This window comes from Erpetoichthys calabaricus, chromosome 11 (assembly GCF_900747795.2).
Source record: "Erpetoichthys calabaricus chromosome 11, fErpCal1.3, whole genome shotgun sequence".
Classification (NCBI taxonomy): domain Eukaryota; kingdom Metazoa; phylum Chordata; class Cladistia; order Polypteriformes; family Polypteridae; genus Erpetoichthys; species Erpetoichthys calabaricus.
This window is the reverse complement of record NC_041404.2, coordinates 56,059,627-56,083,529: the sequence shown is the minus strand read 5'-3', so window position 1 is coordinate 56,083,529 and position 23,903 is coordinate 56,059,627. Positions and strand designations below refer to the sequence as shown.

Here is a 23,903-nt window from a genome sequence, read left to right as displayed (position 1 = left end):
ACATCTCAGGGCCAGACATTCATTGCCTTCAGAAAGTCCTATGACCCTTTCAATTCTTTGCACATTTTGTTTTGTGTCTAATAATAATAATAATTCATTACATTTATATAGCGCTTTTCTCAGTACTCAAAGCACTGTCCACACAGGGAGGAACTGGGAAGCAAACCCACAATCTTCCACAGTCTCCTTACTGCAAAGCAGCAGCACTACCACTGCGCCACCTGTGAGGATGTGCTAAAAATCATTCATATTCAAGTCAGTTCAATACAACTCAGTGAAATGTGGTTTTGTCTGCATGATTTACGGAGAAACTGTGATGGAACATTAAAAACACAACACAAAGAACTCAACCATCAAGCACACACTTTGAACAAATAAATAAAATACAGCAGCAAACAGAATATTTCAAGAATACCATCAAATTTAGCATTTTACACATAAAAATTAAATCAACATTAAGACTTGACTAATGATTGATGCTAATGTTAATTGTTCATCCCATGATTTAATAAGCCTGCATGTGTTTTTTAAAGCTGAAACTTCTTTAGATTAGTAGCAGCTTGGATGAAGGAGTATTTGAACTGGTGGCTTTTTATCCTTAGAACCTTGTGTCCTGGGCTCATATGTATCAAGGGTATCAGAATTATTCCTAGGAATTGCACTAAAGGTCAAACCAGCATAAGAATTTGTCCTACCTCAGAGTAGGTTAGGAGTAAAGGATAAATCAATGGGGTTTTGTTTTGATCTGATATGGAACGAAGTGTGGAAAATGGAGGTTTGAATTTTGTAATATGTAAATAAAAATTACCTTTACAATGAATAAATAAATAAAAGTATTTCTGAGGAGATGGTTCATCCTTCAGTATGACAATGACCTGAAGCACACAATCAACACTAGAGTGGCTTTGTGACAAGTCTGACTGTCCTGGAGTGGCCCACACTTAAACCTCATGTGTAGAGAGACCAGAAGATGTCAGTTTACAGACTCTTCCCATCCAATTGAACGCAGCTGGAGAAGATCTGCCAGGAGAAATGGAGTCAACTGCCCAAATCCAAGTGTGTAAAGCTTGTAGGGACTTACCCAAGAATGAGACAGGAACGACTCATCTACGGTAGTTTTTAAATAAATGTTTATACTTTTATGATTGTTTAAGGTGAGTTGGTGTAGCGTTGATGTCTTTGAATACATTGCAAATTCCGCCTGTCATTTAAACCAAATACATAAAGGACTGACTGCAGTTTATCTCCCATGTATTCGCTTAGTGAATAATAAATAGTCGTTACTTTTTGTACAGATATGGTAGTAAAGGTGTTTGTTTTAGTTAATGTAGCTTCCATCAAATTTATCCATGCAAAATTAAATCTACAGCACAGTAGTGTCCATTCTTATTCCACTGTGGACAGATATAAAGAAAAGACATTATATAAATAGACAATTGGATAGAAAAGACACTATTTAATAGATAAGTGGATAATGAAATGTGTTATATGATACTGCTGATAGATATGAAAGACACTATATGATAGATAGATAGATAGATAGATAGATAGATAGATAGATAGATAGATAGATAGATAAAGACACTATACAGGCATGGCCTAAAGTTTTGACAATGACACAAATATTAATTTTCACAAAGTTTAGTGCTTCAGAGTATTTAGATCTTTTTGTCAGATGTTTCTATGGTATACTGAAGTAGAATTACAAGCATTTCAAAATTTTTAAAGGGAACCAAACATCCTCCAAGAGCAACTTCTCCCAACCATCCAAAGAACAGTTTGGTCAACGTCAATGTCAATTTATTTATATAGCACATTTAAAACAACTTAAGAATGCTGTGGCCAAAGTTCATAGATAGATAGATAGATAGATAGATAGATAGATAGATAGATAGATAGATAGATAGATAGATTATTAATCCCAAGGGGAAATTCACATACTCCAGCAGCAGCATACTGATAAAGAACAATATTAAAGAGTGATAACAATGCAGGTATACAGACAGACAATAACTTTGTATAATTTTAACGTTTACCCCCCCGGGTGGAATTGAAGAGTCGCATAGTGTGGCCTGCCTTCCTCACCAGTTTGTCCAGGCGTGAGGCGTCCCTCTTCTTTATGCTGCCTCCCCAGCACACCACCGCGTAGAAGAGGGCGCTCGCCACAACCGTCTAGTACAACATCTGCAGCATCTTATTGCAGATGTTGAAGGATGCCAGCCTTCTAAGGAAGTATAGTTGGCTCTGTCCTTTCTTACACAAATCATCAGTATTGGCAGTCCAGTCCAATTTATCATCCAGCTGCACTCCCAGGTATTTATAGGTCTGCACCCTCTGCACACAGTCACCTCTGATGATCACAACTTTACAATACAAGAAGAAAAAAAATACAATTAACATAAATAACATAAATAGAAATAAAATAAATGAACATAAATAAAATAAATAATAAATAGAAGTAAGATTACATAATCACAATGAGGAAACCATCAGTATTACTGAAGGTCACGGAAAGCAAGTGAGTAGAAATGAGTCTTTAATCTCGTTTTGAATTGTAGACGACTCTTTTATATGATGAGGTAAAGAGTTCCACAGGCGAGGTGCCACAGCTGTCCCCCTTAGTTGTACACTTGGTACGAGGGACAACAAGAGACAACTGACCAGAAGATCTAAGCGCTCTGAATGGCTGGTGTAAAGCACACAATTCAGATAAATAGGCAGGAGCAAGCCCATGTAAAGATTTAAAAACTAGCAGCAAGATTTTAAAATCAATTCGAAAACTGACAGGCAGCCAGTGTAAAGAAGCTAATATTGGAGAAACAGAATCAGACTTTCTTGCCCCAACCAGAAAGCAAGCGGCAGCATTCTGGACTAACTGTAACCTGCGTATGAGGGATTTGTTAATCCCAGAATACAGAGAGTTGCAGTAATCAACTGGGTTGGAACAAAAACCTGCACATACTGTGGCTCTCCAGGACCGACATTGCCCACCCCTGCTCTAAGACAAATTATAGTCATGTGTCAACTGATCTCTACCATGCTCCAGAACTAAGTGTTTTGGGTCTTGGTGTCTTTGGGCTCTAACCTGTAATTGTATTGGAAAGGGTAGGAACAAGTCAAAAGACTAGAGCAGGGGTGGGCAATGTTCCTTAATGAGAACTCAATTATTGCTGATGAAGCACATATTGCTTAAGTGACATTTTGATGCTTCATTTTAGTGGTCTCGCTTGTTAAGGTTCTCCAACCTTAATTGCTTATTTCAATCTTAAACTGCAGCATTCAGTGTTTTAATTGCTCCTTATTAGCAATAAGATGTAAAAGACAAAGCAGCCAGCAGTTCTCCAGCTAGCTTTTTTTCCAATTACATCTGTGTGTGTTCATCATGTACTGTCTGATTAAATAAAACACTTAATAGAAAAATGTGACAGACTGAAAATGATCTGTTTTAGGCTTCAAATCATTTGGATGATATCCTTGGAAAGGAAAAAAATCTACGATATAAGAGACTTACATTGCACAGACTAACAAGCCATAAAATTAAATAAGGTCTGAGATTGGCAATGATTGGTTTCTAATTAAGCAACTGGGTTGGAATGAAAACCTGTAGCCACTGCGGCTCACCAGGACCGACATTGCCTACCCCTGATCTAGATAGATGATAGATATGTGAAAGGCACTATATAATGATAGACGGATATGTGAAAGGCATTATATAATGATAGATAGATAGACCGACCAACCAACCTTTATTTGTACCCAGGGGTAAATTTGGCTTTTTACAGAAGCTCTTTAAATGCAGAGCTTCTGTAAAAAGGCTGCTACATTCGGCACAAAAAAAAAACATTAAATCTATAAATATTATTTAAAAAAAAAACAACTCCCCTCAAGTATACTCATGAATTATAAAAAAAGAGAAGACACGCTTCGGAGTTGGATAAGGTAAGAAGGCAGTCACGGTCATGAGTCATAAAAGTATAAACAGAAATAAAGGAACACAATATAAAGTAATTAATTGAAAATGGAAGTCAAATTACATGAAGGAACTAAACCTAAATTAATTGAAGTGGCTGGAACTAAATACATTTACACGAATTTGTTTTGAGAAAAAAACGGATTAGATGTGCGTCTTCGCATGCGCAATAGTGGATTGTCGACGCAGCCTGCCGTGGTAGGGGCACACAACGCGCATGTCCAAAAGCCTCGACTTCCGGCTATCATTTTATCAATTCGGATCACGTTAAAATGTATTTAAATCTGTTGCGTTCATGGCCGATGAAAAGCAGAGGTAAATTCTTACGGTCAAGCGCATGATCCTGATAAGATTTATACCATAGGGATTCTTTCTACACAGCCGGCTGCCTAAAAAGGTGAACGACTTCCTTAGCGCGTGTCTTTCTCCCCTATTATAGTTTGCCCTATACTTGCATTATTTAGCATAATACTATCCCACAATGCTTTACGCGTTGTCAATAACCTGTGAAATTAATTAAAAATTCGTTTAAAAACGAACTAATTAAAGTACTACTTTTAGTAAAAATTATACAGATAAAAGGGTAGTATCTTCAAAATTGTCTAGTAAAATCTGCAAACCACATAACTGATCTGAAACTATTACTTACATATAATGCTTTACAATAAAAATGTGTTTTTTAACATATATCATAATGAGACATTTCAGAATTTTCATGCCTTATTTACTTATTTTTTTAATAATGTACGTTATTCAGCGAATGGTATGGAATAAGTTAAAAATTTCACCGAACTGACAACTGCTTCTATTTTGAAACGCAGCTCTGCTTTGAACTACAAATCCCAACAGCCCCTTTAGGTAACGTCGCAAGGTGTGGTCACGTGGTTGTTTGCACACGTAAGTGGTGGCTTCTTCTAGACTGTTCTCCGCGACGGCCGCCATTTTAAGGTTTGCGTTTGAAGAGGAAAGGTGAGAGAGGAACGACTCATCTACGGTAGACTGCGGTATTAAGGATTTCCACCGTATTACCAGTTTTTATATAAACATTTATACTTTTATGATTGTTTAAGGTGAGTTGGTCTATCGTTGATGTCTTTGTATACATTGCAAATTCCGTCTTTCATTTAAACTAAGTACTTAATGGAATGCAGTTTTTCTCCCATGTATTCGCTTAGTGAATAATAAATAGTCTTTATTTTTTGTACAGTTAGGGTAGTAAAGGTGTGTGTTTTAGTAGCTTCCGTTTAGTTGATAGTCTGCGTTTACGCAATGCTGCTGTCCTTCACCAACGTCGTCGCTGTCGCCATATTTGTTACAAGCCTCGAGCTTCGCGAGGTGCCCCACATTGTCAGTAATTGTAGAAGGTTTGTGACTGCCATTATACAGGATTTGAACAACTTGAGCAAGTGTTTTAATGAGTTATGATTTAGAAGTCGAAGAGCTTCGCATTTTACAGCCGCTAGAAATATCTTATATCCTGATTTCCTTCCTGTTTTCATTGTTTTTTTTCTCTGCACTCCCCCGATGACTAGCGACAATAGCACAGACAAGAAATGGTTCGATTTGTAGTTCGTTTTCTTGTACATTTATGTGCGATAATAATATACATATTTGTGTAAGTCTAAGACAAAAATGAATAATAGTCTTCGAGATACTGGCAGCTTTGTTTACTTCAGGTCGTTCTTTGTATTACAGTTTTGACAAGGGCTAAGAGTCGACTTGTAATTTACTTTGTAAATTTCGCTTAAAGTTGTTCAATACACTTATTTATTTTGTATTTCCGTCTTGCAGTGCCCATTTTCACGCGATTATTTGCTTTTATATATGTAGATGCGACAGAACAAGCGGTCTCGCTCCCCTTCTTGGGTTCGCGATGTTTGCTGGGATTATCAGCACAGTTCTAGTCGCAAACGCCGAAAGCGATCGCACAGCAGCGAGAGGGAGAACAGACATCGTAAACACCATCTCATTAAAATGACTGATGGGTAAGTCACCATTTTAATACTTCGATATTGTTGTTACACTGAAGGTGGTGACTCGCTCAGTGCGAGGATGAAAGAACAATATGTAGAGGAGGTTCTGTTGATTTGATTTTCATGACTTATAGGACTATAATGGTATCTGAGTGCTTTGCTTTATAGAAGTTTCAGCGGATGTTTGTTAAACTATTAGATGGCAATCTCAAACTAGGTTTTTTCTAGTTCGTTTTTTTTTTGTTAATATGTGCATTTTAACGCACCACGTACTATTTTCTAATCAAAAGCAAAGCTACTGCATTTGCACTTGTTTTTTAACTTATGCAAGATTTGTGTTTAAAAAAAAAAAAAATTTACATTAAATCTTGCCCGAAGAAGGGGCCCGAGTTGCCTCGAAATCGAAGCCTATTGTAATCTTTTTAGTTAGCCAATAAAAGGTGTCATTTTGCTTGGCTTTTCTCTACTGTTTAAAAAATAAATAAATTCAAGTCCGCAGTTAAGATGTTATATTTATATATAATCTGACCGGTAGGTTATTGGTAGTTTTAAATCAATCATAATATGGTTCTGAAAACTGATCTTTACAACGATATGGTCATTGGGAGAAGGAGGGTTCTCAATGTCATGAATAAGACATTAGGTGTATTTGAACAAAGGGCTTCATCACAAGCTCTCTGTATATTAAAATTGGTTTCTGCAAAAACTTGCCTTTCAACAATTTGGAGTTTGCCTTTTCCCGAGTTAAACACGCAAAGGCTAATGAACTTTTCTGACATTTGACCAGCTGCTGTATTTGGATAGTTAAAACATTAACATGAATCCCTCAGTTTGTGCTTCACAGCCTGCAGTGAAGATTGAAATAAAAGGTGACATTGATCTCCCTGAAAAGAGGTGTAATACCAGAGTGTACGTTTTAGGTTTCTAGTATGGACAGTTTATCTGGCAATAGCTTAGAAATCTGATAGGATACAAAGCTTGTGTGACCCCCTCCCCAATGAAATATTCACTGGGATGGCTGGCAGGGTTGATACACCAAGGCATTGGACTGTTAATCAGCCTTTTGCTCAGCAAATAATTAGGGTGTCTTCTTCATTTACATTTAATGTCATTCTACTTAAAGCACCAGTCAAATTCCAAAGTCTTCTGTAGGATGAGGACCCTTTACATCTGTGTGTTTTCTTGTATCTGTCTGACCGCTGTTTGTTTCAGTCGGTATTCTCCTTCTAATCCTGACTTGTTCAGTTTTTGATCTTTACGTAGCTTAGGTTGTTTTGTGTTTCTCAAAGTTTCATTTGGCTGTAGTACTGAAATGGGAAATGTATCCACTACGGAAAGGGCAGTGAAAACAATTAACAAATTGTGGCCCAAGCCCAATAGATATACTTTATTAATCCCAAGGGGAAATTCACATACTCCAGCAGCAGCATACTGATAAAGAAAATATTAAAGAGTGATAACCATGCAGGTATACAGTCAGTAACTTTGAATAATGTTAACGTTTACCCCAGAGTGGAATTGAAGAGTCCTATAGTGTGGGGGTGGAACGATCTCCTCAGTCTGTCAGTGGAGCAGGATGGTGACATAAGTCTGTCACTGAAGCTGCTTCTCTGTCTGGAGATGTTACTGTAATGGATTCTCCATTATTGACAGTAGCCTGCTCAGTGCCTCTTGCTCTGTGAGGGTGGGTGAGGCAGTATCTCCGACAGCCCCTAACCCCCCACTGATTCTCTGCCCAAGTTTGAATTTTTTAAAATCTCCTTTTTGTTCCTGTTTTCTCAACCTGAAGACTTTCCTGTGTGATGGTGCTTGTACATTTTTTGGAAATAACAGTGAGCTATTGCGATTTCTTTTAATACTGAAATGTCTAAAGAAGTGTGTTATGCCTTTCAGGGGCACTTGGATCACTTTAATTATTTACATACTGTATAAACCCAGTAGTATTCAGTTACAGGTTAACATTAACTAATGCAGGTTTTGGTTTTCTTGTGTGTTGTAGAGTGGCTTAAGAGTGTAATTGTTGTAAATAAAGTATATTAAAAGTACAATTGTTCAGATGTTTTCTAAACTATTCAGTCTTGCAAGGCGTAGTTACTTTCCCAGTAACATTGGCTGCTAAGGCAGGATTCAGCTCTTTGTTGGGGCATCTGCCCCTTGCAGAGCACAAGAACACAGCAGCACTTGTGCTGAAACAATTAATAAATAGTATAACTAATTTGGATTTTTTGAAGAGATTGAAATCAGTATTTGGCCTAGAAAATAAAACTGCCCTTTTTTTTTTTCATATATAGCCATTACTTGGAGGTGAAGATGTTGAACGACCAAATGGACTGCAGAGAGAAGCGTAGGGCTCATGAATACAGTGCTTATTCATCTGGTTATGAAAATGGGCACCCAAAGGATCAAGACTGGCATCATTATAGTAAATCATCTGGTCGAAGTGGTAGAAGTGGGAAGAGTAGGCGAACCAGTAGGCATAGGAGACAACACAGGAGACAAAGCCATGACAGTCGTCGCTCACGCTCGGTAAGAAAGGGTCTTTTGTGACCGATTTAGGTGTTAGCTATAATTTTATTGCTATGAAAATTTGAAAGTCCCGTAAAAGATAGTGGTTAAAATTAGTGGCTATCATTTTTCATTAGCACTTTTAGGGGTAGTTTAAAATGCCTTGATTTGCTATATCAGTGTAATTGAATTTTACATAGTTCAGCCTAATGTGAGATTTTTAAACTTATTTTAATGTTTAACCTGGATTTATGCAAAATTTATTTTATAGTATTAAACTATTGAGCCACTTATACATAGTTGAAATCTAGCCTGTGTTCTTTGGGACTATGCTAAACATTAGGTAAAACACTGAAGATCTCAAGCTCTGAAGAAACATGTTTGTTTTTGTAAATATGAATATGTAATTTGCTGTTTTGAGAAGCATTTTATCTGAAAATCTGTTGCCATGTTTTTCTTCTGTAACACAAACTATGTGGCCCTGTCATTTCTGGGGGATGAATTTGAATTTGCTCCTGCCAACCACCCGTGGCCTGGCGCGTTATCTGAATGCCTGAATATCTCCCCGCTGAATGAATGAATGGCGCGTTCCGCCCTGAATTCACTCTGGTTTTTGATGATGATGTTGGTGCTCGCCTTCATGACGATTCCAGAGGAGTCCACGCAGGAAAAGATCCAGAAGTGTTGAGGATGATGAGGAGGGTCACCTGATCTATCACAGTGGAGACATGCTAAGAGCAAGATGTATAGAATATTTTTGTAACCATTTTACATTTTCAGAAAACAAACTGTTAGAGTAGGTTTAAGTGTTGGGGCATTGTAGGAATTGTCCCTTATTTTCATTAGAAATTGATTTTAACAAATTTATACTTAATTTATTTTGTTCTAGTCTATAGTCTTTATAAAATGTATGTTTAGGTTTTTGTTAGAACCAGATTTTTATTTATAATAGTATATTAACATTATGATGAAAATAGCTTTAAGTATAAATGAGATTTTAGTAAGGAATTCTTTTGACAATGTAAAATGCTGTACTTGATTGAATTCTAATTTAACTGTGTTCATTCCTTCAGATGAGATTGTTTGCACTTTGGGAGAAGGAGCTTTTGGAAAAGTTGTAGAATGCATTGATCATAACAAGTAAGCACACTACTGTTGTCACTGGTGGGTGGTGGCAAAATGTTTTGCAGAGATAAATCGTACATTCCTGTTTGAATTTCTTCAAATTACAATGTTTTTTTCTTGAACAGAGTTTTGTTTATTTTGCAGAGGTGGTGCTCGTGTTGCACTGAAGATTATAAAAAATGTTGATCGGTATAGGGACGCTGCCCGATCTGAGGTTGAAGTATTAGAAAAAATAACAGCTTTGGACCCAGAGAGAAAACAGTAAGTTTAAAGTAAAATATTTACAATTTTTGAAAAGTTTTGGTGTGAATTTTAATTGGTTAAATATACCTACCAATAAAGTAGATAGTCAGGTGTATGAGCTTCTCTGCTTAATGGACTGTTAAATTTCATTTTAAATCAAAAGCTGTAGAGAAAAGCCAAGCAAAATGACTCCTTTTATTGGCTTTTTAGTTAGCCTATAAAAGGTGTCATTTTGCTTGGCTTTTCTCTACATTCATAATGGCTAACACGGCACAACACTCTAGTACTACAGTCAAAAGCTGTGAAGGTTTGTGTTGTGCTAGACTTTTTTTGTAGTAGATTTTATATAATGTGTTTTTACAGATTATCTTCCAACTTTTTTTTTTTTTTTTTTTTTAGGACTAATGACTGATCTCTACTAATTTGTTTTTCTATTCTGCAAAAATTAAGTGTTTAAGATTTCATTTTGAATATTTAGGGTGGTGATATCTACAAATTTTTTTTTTTCTAGCTGCTGTGTAAGAATGCTTGACTGGTTTGACTTTCACGGTCATGTATGCATAGCATTTGAGTTACTTGGATTGAGCACCTATGACTTCCTTAAGGAAAATGGATTTATGCCTTTCCCTTTGGACCAGATCAGAATAATGGCATACCAGATCATCAAGTCTGTTAATTGTAAGTGTACAGAGTAGTATATTAACACACCCCAGCTAGGTTAAGTTGACCAACAGGTTATTCTGATTTAAATTCAGATTGTTGTAAAATGCTAATTTTTAACACTTTTGTTAAATAGCTTTTCTGTTACAGGTAAACGTGTCCCTACTTACTTGAAAGTGAAAGGCCTTATTTGTCTTAAGTTATTTTATAAAGTTTGAAATGTTTGTTTTTTTTTTTTTTTTTCTTCTTTTCAGTTTTGCACCAAAATAAACTGACACATACAGACTTGAAACCAGAAAATATCCTCTTTGTGAATTCTGACTACATAATGGAATACAATGCTAAAATGGTAAGCAAGAGTGGTGGTTTTCTTTTTCTTGGTTAATATTCCAAGACTAGTGTGTTTGAGGTTTGTTTACTTTTTTCAGAAAAGGGATGAGAGAACGCTGAGGAACCCTGAAATTAAGATAGTTGATTTTGGCAATGCAACTTATGACCATGAACATCACAGTTCTGTGGTTTCAACGAGGCATTACAGGGCTCCTGAGGTTATTCTTGGTGAGTTTAAGTACAAAGATATTTAAGGAGAAAAAATGAAAAGCAACAAAGTACCTTATAGTTTTCTGATAATTTCCCAATTTTGGTTGAAGAATTAAGTGTAGTGAATGATTGTTTTTTGGGAGCTGTTCCTCTCCACAGTCCAGGATTATGCTGTTGAGTATCATTGATAAACCTGAACAGGTGGGAGTAAATTGAGCCTAAAGATGTGTGGGTGTTGGTTCCATCAAACTAATGTAATGTGGTTTACATTGATCTTATGAGAAACCTTTTCCTGTTGTTGTGTATTTACCTAAACAGAATTTTTCAGCAGCTTGTTCAAGTAGAACTGCATGAGAGGTTCTTTATATTCACGAAGGGACACTTTGAGAGAGCTTTTTAACTTCTTGTAATGACATTTTTTTTCCTTATTTCTAATTGCTGCAGTTCATATAAACAATTTTTTTTTCTTTCTCAGACCTGGGTTGGACGCAGTCCTGTGATGTCTGGAGTCTTGGTTGCATTTTAATTGAATATTATTTGGGTTTAACATTGTTTCAGGTATGAATTTTTGTTTTCCTCTACACTATTGATCTGTACATGTTCAATTCTGCTGGCATGTATAGAACTGTCATTTTAAGTCAATTGTAACACTGTCCTCTTTTGCTTATAGACCCATGACAGCAAGGAGCATCTTGCAATGATGGAGAGGGTGCTTGGTCCAATTCCTAAGCAAATGCTACAAAAAACCAAGTATGTTGAGTTTTCTGTATCCTGTATTTCAGATTGATATGATAATTGTCATTTTCTCATGTTTTTTTCCCCTTTGTTTTGCACTTTTGCAGAAAGAGGAAATATGTTCACAAAGACCAGCTGGATTGGGATGAGCACAGCTCAGCGGGCAGATATGTTAGAAAACACTGCAGGCCATTAAAGGTAAAATGGAAGAATTGGTGTTTAATTTTCTGTCAAGTCTTGATACTTAAGTTATCATTTTTTCTGTGTATTTGTTCTCCTGACTTTTTTTTTTTTTTTTTTCAGAATTACATGTCTTCTAAAAACCATGATCATGACCAGCTCTTCAATTTAATTCGAAAAATGTTGGAGTACGATCCAGAGAAAAGAATTACCCTTGCTGATGCTCTTAAACATCCGTTTTTTGATCTCTTGAAGAGGCGATGATGTAGCTGTATACAGGTTTTCCTATTTATTGCTCCAATGGAGATTATATAGACTGCATCAGTCCTGTGTAGAAACACTGAGGGTAATCACTGTTCAGGTTTGGGTAAATTATTTGTTTGCATTAAAGTGTCTTCACTGTTGTAAAAATGGAATTTGTACTTGAATACATGTTTGAATAAAGCATTTAAGGTTGTTTATTGCAGTGAACGAGTAAAGTATTGGTGACTTTAAAATACTGGCTCAACTACAAGGAAACCACTGCTTTTATTTCAATAGTAAACCTGCTTTTGCGAGGAGGCACAACTTTAGCTTTTTCTTTCCATTTGCCGTGGAGGATATTAGCTTCTGTCCCTCTCTTTGCAAAATGTATATGACCGCTACATTAGCTGTGGTACACTAAAATCATTTTTAAGTGTATTCACACACAATGTGAATAAATGGTTTTATGATTTATGATAGGTGGTGTTCACGTTGTAAATAAAATCATTTAACTGGCGCCGTCATATCTGCATTGCAGGACACGGCTCCTCCCATAGGCTTGGGTTTTGTTCAGATTGACACACAGGGTGATGTGTCGGAGAATTTCAGTTTTCATTGATACTTTGAATATAATGTGTTGCACAAAGGAGCAGTGGTTTATTTTGCTTTCTGTCCTACTTCAGTCATGGGTTTGCTTATGGTTTCAGTTTTAACACTTCAGCTTTTATATACTGCATGGTGTTTTACCTGATGGCCACTCCAGATGGTTAAATGGGTCCACAATACACAATCCAACTGTACACCAGCTCACTTCAACAGTCTACCCGAGTTAACTGTAAAACCAAAAATTCAGTTAACCAAGAAATGAGCATAACAATAAAGTAATTGTATAAGCATCACTCTTGATGCAGAAATGAAGTGTTTTATGCCCACGGTTTTCAAACTTTTTTGAACAAGTACCACTCTGAGGACCAGTAAACTGAAGTACCACTGTCAATGAATCGTTAATTTACGCCCGTGTTGTTTTGAAGAAAAAGTCACTATAATGAGTATAATTATGACGTTAAAGTGATATTAAACTAAGGAAATGGGTGCTAATAAAAGCTGGCTTGGAGTCTTCCACGCATTTACAGTAGTATACTTATATATGATTATATGCAACATATTGGCATTCTAGCAACATCGATTTGTGGAAAATAAAGGACCACACGAGTACCACTTGGCATGACTTGAAGTACCACCAGTGGTACGCATACCACGGTGTGAAAACCAAATTATTAATCTGCAAACGTCAGCCGAGTTGGAACTCCTGCTTTCAGTGATGGCTGTTGAGTCTTTGGTCTGAAGTTGTGAAGTGTCATTTCTATGTCTGTATTACGTGTGGCCCATTATTACATTTAATTATATTCCTTATTCATGACTTGTGTTAGGTTCGAAGTGCATAACACCAATTTTACAAAAATGTAATTAACAATGTTAAAATGCTCCACTTTTTAAACTGGTTAACCAAGTCACTGATGTCTGTGCACCACATCTGCATAGTTGTAACTTAAGGTTCTTGTAAGCAACCCCAGCACACAGTAAGGCCCCTTAGCTATGGTGTTAATTAAAACCAATGTGACGCGTTCACACTTCAGTTAGTGTGTAACCCTTGACCACTCCAGCTGGTGTATTTTGTACACCAATGTTATTTCTATCCAACGTCCTTTTACTTGAACCTCTCGGCAGCATCCGCCATCTTTCTTTTGATTCACTACAAGTACAGTTGTACGGGTGAATGGACTGTTGCAAGTTCCATTGGTGAATTTGGTATGTATGGCGATTGAGAGTTTTCTTCTTGTGATGAATTTGTCTGCAAGGATTCATTCAATAACTGAAGTGAAATGTGATCCATGTGCCAATCCTGCAGTGAATGAAAGTGTGACTGGTGAGGAATGAGCACTGGGGAAGTGAATCAGGTTTATCTTCAGATAGTCCTAGAGTGTTTAAATCATATTAAAAAAAAAAAAAAACACGTATAATTGAACATTTTTCACGACATTCATTGAAATAGCCATTTTATCACTGGTGCGTAAAGTACACCGCGTGAGGAAAAAAAACGGGGCGAGTAGTTAAGGGTTAACCACTGTGATGATTAATGGAACAGACGTGTTAACTAGAAATCGTTTACCAGTGTGTGGTAGAACAATATGGAGGTATTGTGCAGTTAAAGAAGATGTCTGCGTTAATTTTAATTACTTAGGAGTTTTAATTCACTCTGAGGCAGGTGTTGAATGCAACAGGAACGTCTGCTGGTTTGAAACCAGGGCATCAGTGGCAGGGCAATGGCATTTCACAAGTACTAAGCTAAGGAGACTGAAGGTGGGTATCACATTTTCAGGCTAAGGGGGGGCCGTTTGTTGTCTTAGGAGTGAGTAAATGTTAACTGTTTTAAGATACATTAGTGAGACCACTTAGTAAAGGAACTTGCATAACATTTCCAGGGATTTAGTTGCCGGTGCTTCACTTGTATAATCGTTGACAAACTGGTGACGGTTGTAATCCACTGTTGTCACATCCTCAGTGAGTCAGTTCTACCAGTATGAAAATACAGAAGTATTGGGGGACCCCCCTCTCCAAATCATTGAATTCCGGTGTTCCAATCACTTCCATGGCCACAGGTGTATAAACTCGAGCCCCTCGGCATGTAGACTCCATTTGTGACAGAACGGCTCGCTCTCAGGAGCTCCGTAAATTCAAGCCTGGTACCGTGATAGGATGCCACAAGTCCAGCCGTGAATGTTCCTCGCTACTAAATATTCCACGGTCAGCCGTTAGTGGTTTTATAACAAAGTGGAAGCAAATGGGAACGACAGCAACTCGGCCGTGAAGTGGTAGGCCACATTAAATCAGAGCGGGGACCGCGCATGCTGAGGTGGGAAGAAGTCGGCAACTTTCTGCAGAGTCGATAGCTACAGACCACCAGAAGCTCAAAAAGAGAGAGAGCTTCATGGGATGAATGGGTCTCCATGGCTGAGCAGCTGCAGCCAAGCCTGACATCACCAATCATCAGAAGCAGCGGTGTAAAGCCCACTGCCCACCACTGGACTCTCGGGCAGTGCAGACGCATCCTCTGCAGCGACAAATCAGGCAAGTCTGCCAGGAGAACGGGACTCGCCTGACTGCGTTGTGTAAAGTCTGGTGAAGGGGGGATTATGGTGTGGGGTTGGTCTTGGCCCCCTTAGTTCCATTGAAAGGAACTCTTAATGCTTCAGCATACAAAGCCATCTTGGACAATTTCATGCTCCTGACTTTGTGGGAGGGTGGCACGGTGGCGCAGTGGGTAGTGCTGCTGCCTCGCAGTTGGGGGACCTGGGTTCGCTTCCCGGGTCCTCCCTGTGTGGAGTTTGCATGTTCTCCCCGTGTCTGCATGGGTTTCCTCCCACAGTCCAAAGACATGCAGGTTAGGTGGACTGGCGATTCTAACTTGTCCCTAGTGTGTGCTTGGTGTGTTTGTGTGTGTCCTGCGGTGGGTTGGCACCCTGCCCGGGATTGGTTCCTGCCTTGTGCCCTGTGCTGGCTCCAGCAGACCCCCGTGACCCTGTGTTCGGATTCAGCGGGTTGGAAAATGGATGGATGGATACAATAAACTTGTTTCTTTTTGTCATTGAGTGTATCATTTCACCGTTAAAATTTGTGAATTTCCCACTGGGATTAATAAAGTATCTATCTAAAAGAAAGACCAGACTGCCAGCTGCAGTCTTACTATTTTGACTTTCAGACATTGGTCAAGTTTTCCTCTCAATAATTAATAATAATAATAATACATTTTATTTAATAGGCATCTTTCTCAGCACTCACGGTCACCTTACAATAAAATTAAACAACATTTGTAAAATTAAAACGAGAATGATAAATCAAAAACCAATAATTAGCAAACAGACAAAGATAACTGGCAGTAACAGTGTGAAATTCACAGGTTCTTCAGTTGTGCAAATTAAAAGAAGCTTAAAAGTTTATGAAATATAAACTGCTCAAAAAAATTAAAGGACCACTTTGAAAACCCATCAGATCTCAATGGGAAAATAAATCCTGCTGGTCATCTCTACTGCTATGGACTGATATGGTGATGTGTGAGGAACAAAAGGATGGAAATGAAAATGATGAATCGACAGAGGGACACCCCGAAAATCAATGGGAACAAAATGATGGAGCAGGCAGGTGAGTCCATTTGGCCGAAATGTCATTGCAGCAACTCCAAATCGTACTCAGTAGTTTGTATGCCCCCTAATATGCCTGACAACGTCCTAATGAGACGACGGCTGGTGTCCTGGGGGATCTCCTCCCAGATCTGGACCAGGGTATCACTGAGCTCCTGGACAGGCTGAGGCGTTGGATGGTCCGAAACATAATGTCCCACCCAGAGGTGTTCTATTGGTTTGAGGTCAGGCGAGTGAGCGTGGGGGGGGTAAGGGCAGCCAATGGTATCAATTCTTTCATTGTTGTGCACCAGGAGGAACCAGCATAGGGTCTGACAAGGAGTCCAAAGATTTCATCCCGATACCTAATGGCAGTCAAGGTGCCCACCGTTGTCTAGCCTGTAGAGGTCTGTGTGCTCCTCCATGGCTATGCCTCCCACCCTGGATCATCACTGACCCGCCACCAAACTGGTCATGCTAAACGATGTGACCAGCAGCATAACATTGTCCACAGCTTCTCCAGACCCTTTCACGTCTGTCACAAGTGCTCAGGGTGAACTTGCTCTCATCTGTGAAGAGCACAGGGTGCCAGTGGTGGACCTGCCAATTCTGGTATTCTATGGCAAATGTCAATCGGGCTCCATGGTGCCCACTAGAGGACATCGGGCCCTCAGGCCACCCTCATGAAGTCTGTTTCTGATTGTTTGCTCGGAGACATTCACACCAGTGGCTTGCTGGAGGTCATTTTGTAGGCTCTGCCAGTGCTCATCCTGGTCCTCCTGGCCCAAAGGAGTAGATACCGGTGGGTCCTGCTGATGGGTTAAGGGCCTTCTACGAGGGGCCCTGTCCAGCTCTCCTTGAGTAACTGCCTGTCTGTCTCCTGGAATCTCCTCCATGCCCTTCAGACTGTCCTGGGAGACAGCAAACCTTCTGGCAATGCCACATATTGATGTGCCATCCTACCTGTGCCAGCTCTGTAGGGTCCAGGTATGGCCTCATGCTACCAGTAGTGACACTGACCGTAGCCAAATGGAAAACGAGTGACAAAACAGGTGAGGAGGGAAAAATGTCAGTGGCCTCCACCTCCTGTTAAACCATTCATTCCTGTTTTGGGGGTCGTCTCTGTGTTGCCCCCCTAGTGCACCAAAGCAGCTGAAACTGATGAACAAGCCCCTCTGCTACTTCACTGAGCAGATCGATAGCCCACCAGTGTCATTGACTTGATTTTATACTCTCATTAAAAAGGGCTCCTTTCTTTTTTTTTTGAGCAGTTTATATTTATATTTATAAAACATGCTCAAAATGCTTACTCAGATAGATAGATAGATAGATAGATAGATAGATAGATAGATAGATAGATAGATAGATAGATAGAAGGCACTATATAATAGATAGATAGATAGATAGATAGATAGATAGATAGATAGATAGATAGATAGATAGATAGAAGGCACTATATAATAGATAGATAGATAGATAGATAGATAGATAGATAGATAGATAGATAGAAGGCACTATATATAATAGATAGATAGATAGATAGATAGATAGATAGATAGATAGATAGATAGATAGATAGATACTTTATTAATCCCATATGAATGAACGGCCCGCTGCCAGACGGTTGTCATGTGTTTCTTTCTTTCTAGAGCTTTTGGAGAGCACAATGGACATCGTTTACATTGCTCCAACATAACGTGCTACTTAATAAAATAAAAACGACATGCTGGGCAAGGCATTTTGAAAATGAATTTCGAGAGCCTCGCTGATAACCAGCCAGACATCAACTCCATGTGGACACTGGTGTCATTTTATAAGCTGACCACTAGAGGGCAGTCATAGAAAGACAATCAGCTCAAAGTGCATTCCGAGCCCTTCGGCTTCTGCACGCTTTATTGTGTTGTAGAGTTACTACAAATTGGCCATTTTGCTCATCAGTCTGTACTCAGCAGCCCATAATTACAAAGTGACGACATGGTTTCAGATAGATTTGCAAATTTATTAAACAAAAACCGGAAATCTCTCCTTCCTGGATGTATTCGGGCTCTGCTACGGCCCTCCAAATTGTGCTCATGTGCCTCCTGTTTGCTTTCATTCTCCTTGAGACGTTTCTAAAACTTGACTGGAGTCCACCTGTGGCAAACTGAATTGACTGGACATCATTTAGAAAGACACACGTGAACCTGAGTATAGAAGGTCTCACAATTGACACTGCATGTCAGGACAAAACCTAAGTGATCAAGTTCAAGTCACTCTGTGTAAACCTCCACCATAAAATCATTTGTAAAACTCTGAGTGGTCCTAGGAACACAGTGGTCTCAACAACTGTGAAACGGATGAAATTTGGAACCACCAGGTGTTTTCTTAGAGTTAGTTAGCTGTCTGGCCATACTGAGTAACATGGCAAGGAAGGTGAAACATAACTGAACTGTTACCTAACAGAGCTTCAGAGGTCCTTCACTGAGTGAGATGGGAGAAACTGTCGGAGGGACGACCGTGTCAGCGCCCCTCCATCAAACCGATCTGTCTCATGTTTTTCGTCTGTCTATTGCGATCGGACTTCGGATTTCTTACATAAAGAACCTTCCGACTGCAAACTTGGGACTCCCAGCCAGGTGGCTCGCACTTGAAGAGGAGAAAGGGGGAAATCGCGCAGGGGGTCTTTCGTGCGCTTCAGGAGCCGCTTCTTCCAGTTCTAGTTTCATCAGACGTCATATCTCTGAGGAACAAAATCGACGCAGTTCTTCTTCTCACAACAAGTAAAGGATATTTATTTATTTATTTATTTCACGTCAGCATATTGGGCAAACCTGCCTTCGATATAAATGTAATTTTTGATTATTATTATTATTATTATTAAGCCTCGTTTATAACTGAGACGGACGCGCTAGGCGCCAAGACTGCTCGGTGGAAATGACGTCACATATGGAGACAGGCGCACGCGCGCTGATTTTTCAAATTCCTCGCCGCGACGTGAATTTCAAGGAGAGGCTGGTCACATATATTTATTCAGCCTTTATTGGATGCGAAATTTCAAAAGGCAGGTATTGTTTCTTTTAAATTCGATACCATAATTTTCACAATTGATCTCGTCTTTTCAAAGTCTGATATCGAATTTTCAATATTTGACATCAACAAATAGAATTTTGATGTCAGTGATTTAAACCTTGATATCGAATGCAGGTTTTGAAGTTTACAAGAATGCCCGTCACCTTAGGGATTTTACTACAGTTCTACTTCAATTATAGGCGCAACTAGAACGCAGGCAATCACATGCACATAAATTACAGGGATTAAAATTTACTTCTTATAAAACTGACCATTGAAAAATCAACGTAACCTTTCATTGTGCCCTATCCATTTCTCTCTAGGTTTTGATACAACATCTTCAAAATAATGAAGACAAAGGTGCTTTTATTACAGAAATGTGTGATATTTTTATGATAAATTTATGATACTTGCATACATAATCCCTAGAATAAAATTTTATATACGTTACTTAATTTTAGGGACAGATAAAATCCATCTATCTATCTGCAGCTGGATGATAAATTAGACTGGACTGCCAATACTGATGCTCTGTGTAAGAGAGGACAGAGCCAACTATACTTCCTTAGAAGGCTGGCGTCCTTCAATATCTGCAATAAGATGCTGCAGATGTTCTATCAGACGGTTGTGGTGAGCGCCCTCTTCTACGCGATGGTGTGCTGGGGAGGCAGCATAAAGAAGAAGGACGCCTCACGCCTGGACAAACTGGTGAGAAAGGCAGGCTCTGTTGTAGGCACAGAGCTGGACAGTCTGACATCAGTGGCGGAGCGACGGGCGCTGAGCAGACTCCTGTCAATCATGGAGAATCCACCACATCCACTAAACAGGATCATCTCCAGACAGAGGAGCAGCTTCAGCGACAGACTGCTGTCACCGTCCTGCTCCACTGACAGACTGAGGAGATCGTTCCTCCACCACACTATGTGACTCTTCAATTCCACCCGGGGGGATAACAGTTAACATTATACAAAGTCTGTTATACCTGAATTGTTATCACTCTTTAATTTAATATAATATTGTTTTTATCAGTATGCTGCTGCTGGAGTATGCGAATTTTCCCTTGGGATTAATAAAGTATCTGTCAATCTAATATATAGTGTCTTTGATACAAGTGAAAGGCACTATAAGATAGATATGAATCTATCTATTGTGACGGACTGCCAGGACCCATGCCCGGCTGGGACGCCCTTCTGACGCTAGATCCGGGGGAGCAGCCATGCCACGCTACTTCCCCTGGAACACTTGGTGGTAGCCCCCCTGGGTTGCATCGGGGCCACAATTTTGGAACACCGGAGCTGATTCCTGTTGGGCTCCGTGGCCATCGCCAGGGGGAGCTGCACGGCATAATGAACCCGTCTTGGCGGGAGCACAGCCACACCCCCGGAGGTGCAGCCGGAAGTAGGCCAACGAGCACCTGCAGCACTTCCGGGTGGGTTATGAGAGGAGCCGAAAGTCAGCACTCCAGGCGCCAGAGTTGGGAGGAGGACGAAGAGGAAGAGGAGTGTGGTTTGGGGTGATTTAATTTGTGTGTTGTTTTGGGACTGTGTTAGGCCTGTGGGACACGGGGAAGACGTGCCTCACGGCTGAAGAAAAATAAAAGTTCTTTTTGTTTATTTTACATGTGCCTCCGTTTTCAGTCAGTGTCGGGTTGATGCCTATATAGCGCCTTTTGCCACACTCTCACTATATGGTAGATAGACACGTTTACTTCTATCAATCTATTATATAGTGCCTTTCACTTCTATCTATCTATCTAATCTATCACAAACCGCCTTAAACCTAACTCTGCAGGTTTTGTGAAATGTTTCCTAATTATTTCACTTCGAGGTCCTTTTGTTCAAACGTATATCTCCATTTACACTTAGAAGTAAACGTATTTGTGTGTACTACCATTTCAGATATATATGGTATTTAAACAATTATGTGCTGAGGTAAATTTACAAATGTAAACGTTGTTGTTGCTAACGTGCAAAAACTGGAAGTAAAATGAGGAGGAAGCAGCGGGCTGAAATCCCAGACCTCAAGTGTTGTTGGTGATAATTCGATATCAAGCTTTTCAAATTTTGATCTGTGCATTTTTAAGTTTGATATCCTACTTTTTTAATAATTAAAATTAAATGATTAAACTTTTATATCAAACTTGGAAAACTGGTACGTATCAGCGTTTTCAAATTTGGTATCGGCTTTCACTAATCACAGGGCGGATGAATCGTGCAGCAGTAATTTAAGGTGTAGTCTTCGTCATCCGTGTCGCTAAATTCGATATCGTAATTCTGAAATTTGATACGAAGCTTTTAAACTTTGACATCACATTTCAGAACATCGATCTCATCGATTTAAAATGTGATATTGACAATCCTAACGAAGACATCCAAATTTTGATAACAAATTTTGACATTAGTGTAGTGTATGTTAGTGGCATCAAACTTTAAAACGTGGATGTCAAATATTAAACACGTGGTATCAAATTTTAAAAACTTTCATATCGATGTTGTGAAATGTGATGTCAAATTTTAGAAGTCTGACAGCAATTTTCTGAAATTTGATATCAGTTTTTAAAAGTGTGATATCGAGCTAAACTTACAAAGTCACTGTAGCCTAGCATTGTTGAACCTGGCATTTAAATGAAGAACCATATAAGCCGTTCTTTCCCATAATTGTTTAAAGCGGGTGCCTGTTATGCTAATTACGTAAACTGTATTTGTGCTTCATATCCATTTTCAAAATCTTGGTATCAGAACCTCGACATTAAATTTGAAAAGGTTCATATCAAATTTTAAAGCGTTTATATCTCGCCGTTATTAAATAATACTGTATATAAATTCAAATTGCTGATATGTGAAACAAGGTGAGTACTGACTAAACAGGTTTTTCTTCGTTACGAAAGTCCAAGAATGTTGACCGAAGGGCATCAAAACGCAAGGAAGTCCGGCAAAAACGTTCGCAATGCATCACAAGAATATCCCACTCGCCCATCCTTCGTCGCTTTTGGTCAATCAGTCAATCTCCACCTTCTCCTCATCTTCCTCTTTGAGTCAGTATGGGCAGGCACAACTCGTCTTCCGTATCCTCTGCTGTGACTTTATTAGCTGTGCGACACAGACCACAAACTGTCATTTATTGACTAGGAGAACATCAACGCGCCGATCGAATGGGTGGCTGCAAGTAGGTTTGGTCACTCACTGCGCATGCGCGCGCTCTGTGTCGCGGTCTGAGCACCGGCTTCACGTGGTAAATAAAATATAAACCAGGCTTGAAGAACAAAACGGGTGTTTGCCGTTTTGGGCCATGGAATTGCCTTTAGCGAGTAATATTCTTTGTTTTCCGCTCTACATGCTCCCTAAAAATCACTTTTGCGAAATTACGCATAGACGTTCAGAAAATGTGAAATGAAGCTCGACCGTTTCACAAGCCCCATGTCCGCGTGGCGTTCCTCCGGGTGATCCAGTTTCCTTGCACAGTCGAAAGACATGCTGGCTGGGTGAATCGGTGATCCTAAACTGGCCCGTGTGTGTGTCTGTATGTGTTCGTCCCGTAATGGAGTGGTGTTCTCTCCGGGGTTTGTTCCTGCCTTGCACCCTTATGCTAGTTGGGATGGGCTCCAGCAGACCCCCGCGACCCTGTTCAGAACTAAGCCGGTTAGAGAATGACTGTCTGTTTCACTCATTCCTAAATATTATAAGTGAAAGATACCATCAGGGTGCATTTTGTCTGAGAAACTATTAAGCTCCTTATCGTTAAGTTTATCCCAAGAAAAATGAGTCAAAGACGTTCATTTTTTAACAAAAAATAAATAAAAAGAGATTTACAAATGCAGTAAAAAGTTTTTAAAAAATCCTTATACTATGATTTTATTGGTCATATGTGACTAAAAATAAAAACGTGGGGTGCTCATAAAAGAATTAATTAAATTCAATTAAAATGCATAGATTTGTTAAAGTGAAAATTCTAACCAGTTTAACTATGGAAAGAAAATGACACGTCATAGAAAAGAATGTAGGATAATCGGGGCCGGATTAAGACGAAATTGGGCCTGATGCTGCAGCGCAAAAAAAGGCCTATTTTTTCTCGGCATTGGTGCCTGTGTATTCGACACTCACCGCACATGCGCACTCAGACCGACCAAGGAGCCTTAATTGCTTGCGACGCAACCAGCCAGCCTTTATTGAACATGAAGAATAATAACGACGTAGTATCGTAACAACTCGAGATTAACATCAAACTATGTAACATCAACATTCAACAGCAATTGTCTGAAAAGTGCAGTTAATGCAGAAAAGACTAAACCAGATCAACTTAACCAAGGCATATTGTCACCCTAACTACTGCGCTAGTGCTGCTTATTTATTTTGCTGTTTTTCGAGCCTTAGCAAGCGCAAATTCTTCGATCGTGTCAGTGAAGTCAAGGCTGCGCAGCAGATCATGCTCAATGCTCATAAGCGCCAGCTTGCTTAGACTTTCCTGCCCCATTGAGGACCGCAGCTCTCCTTTGACTGTCCCCAA

General features: G+C 39.3%; 1 protein-coding gene across 4 annotated transcripts; it reads left to right on the top strand.

Annotated features, from left to right (window-relative positions):
* The first annotated feature begins 1,114 nt into the window (after positions 1–1,114).
* Positions 1,115–12,397, top strand: clk4b (CDC-like kinase 4b). Of its 4 annotated transcripts, none has more exons than XM_028813111.2 (13): positions 1,115–1,154; positions 5,801–5,955; positions 8,235–8,469; positions 9,102–9,192; positions 9,522–9,588; positions 9,718–9,834; positions 10,328–10,494; positions 10,731–10,825; positions 10,905–11,034; positions 11,492–11,574; positions 11,687–11,766; positions 11,859–11,949; positions 12,055–12,397. In XM_028813111.2, the coding sequence occupies exons 2-13, from the start codon at positions 5,801–5,803 to the stop codon at positions 12,193–12,195; spliced, it is 1,452 nt and encodes a 483-aa protein (XP_028668944.1). In that variant the 5' UTR covers positions 1,115–1,154; the 3' UTR covers positions 12,196–12,397. The 4 variants fall into 4 exon arrangements, with proteins under 4 accessions (XP_028668944.1, XP_028668943.1, XP_028668945.1 ...); XM_028813110.2 differs by lacking the exon at positions 1,115–1,154 and adding an exon at positions 4,875–5,040; XM_028813112.2 differs by lacking the exons at positions 1,115–1,154; positions 5,801–5,955 and adding an exon at positions 4,897–5,040.
* Positions 12,398–23,903: the final 11,506 nt, after the last annotated feature.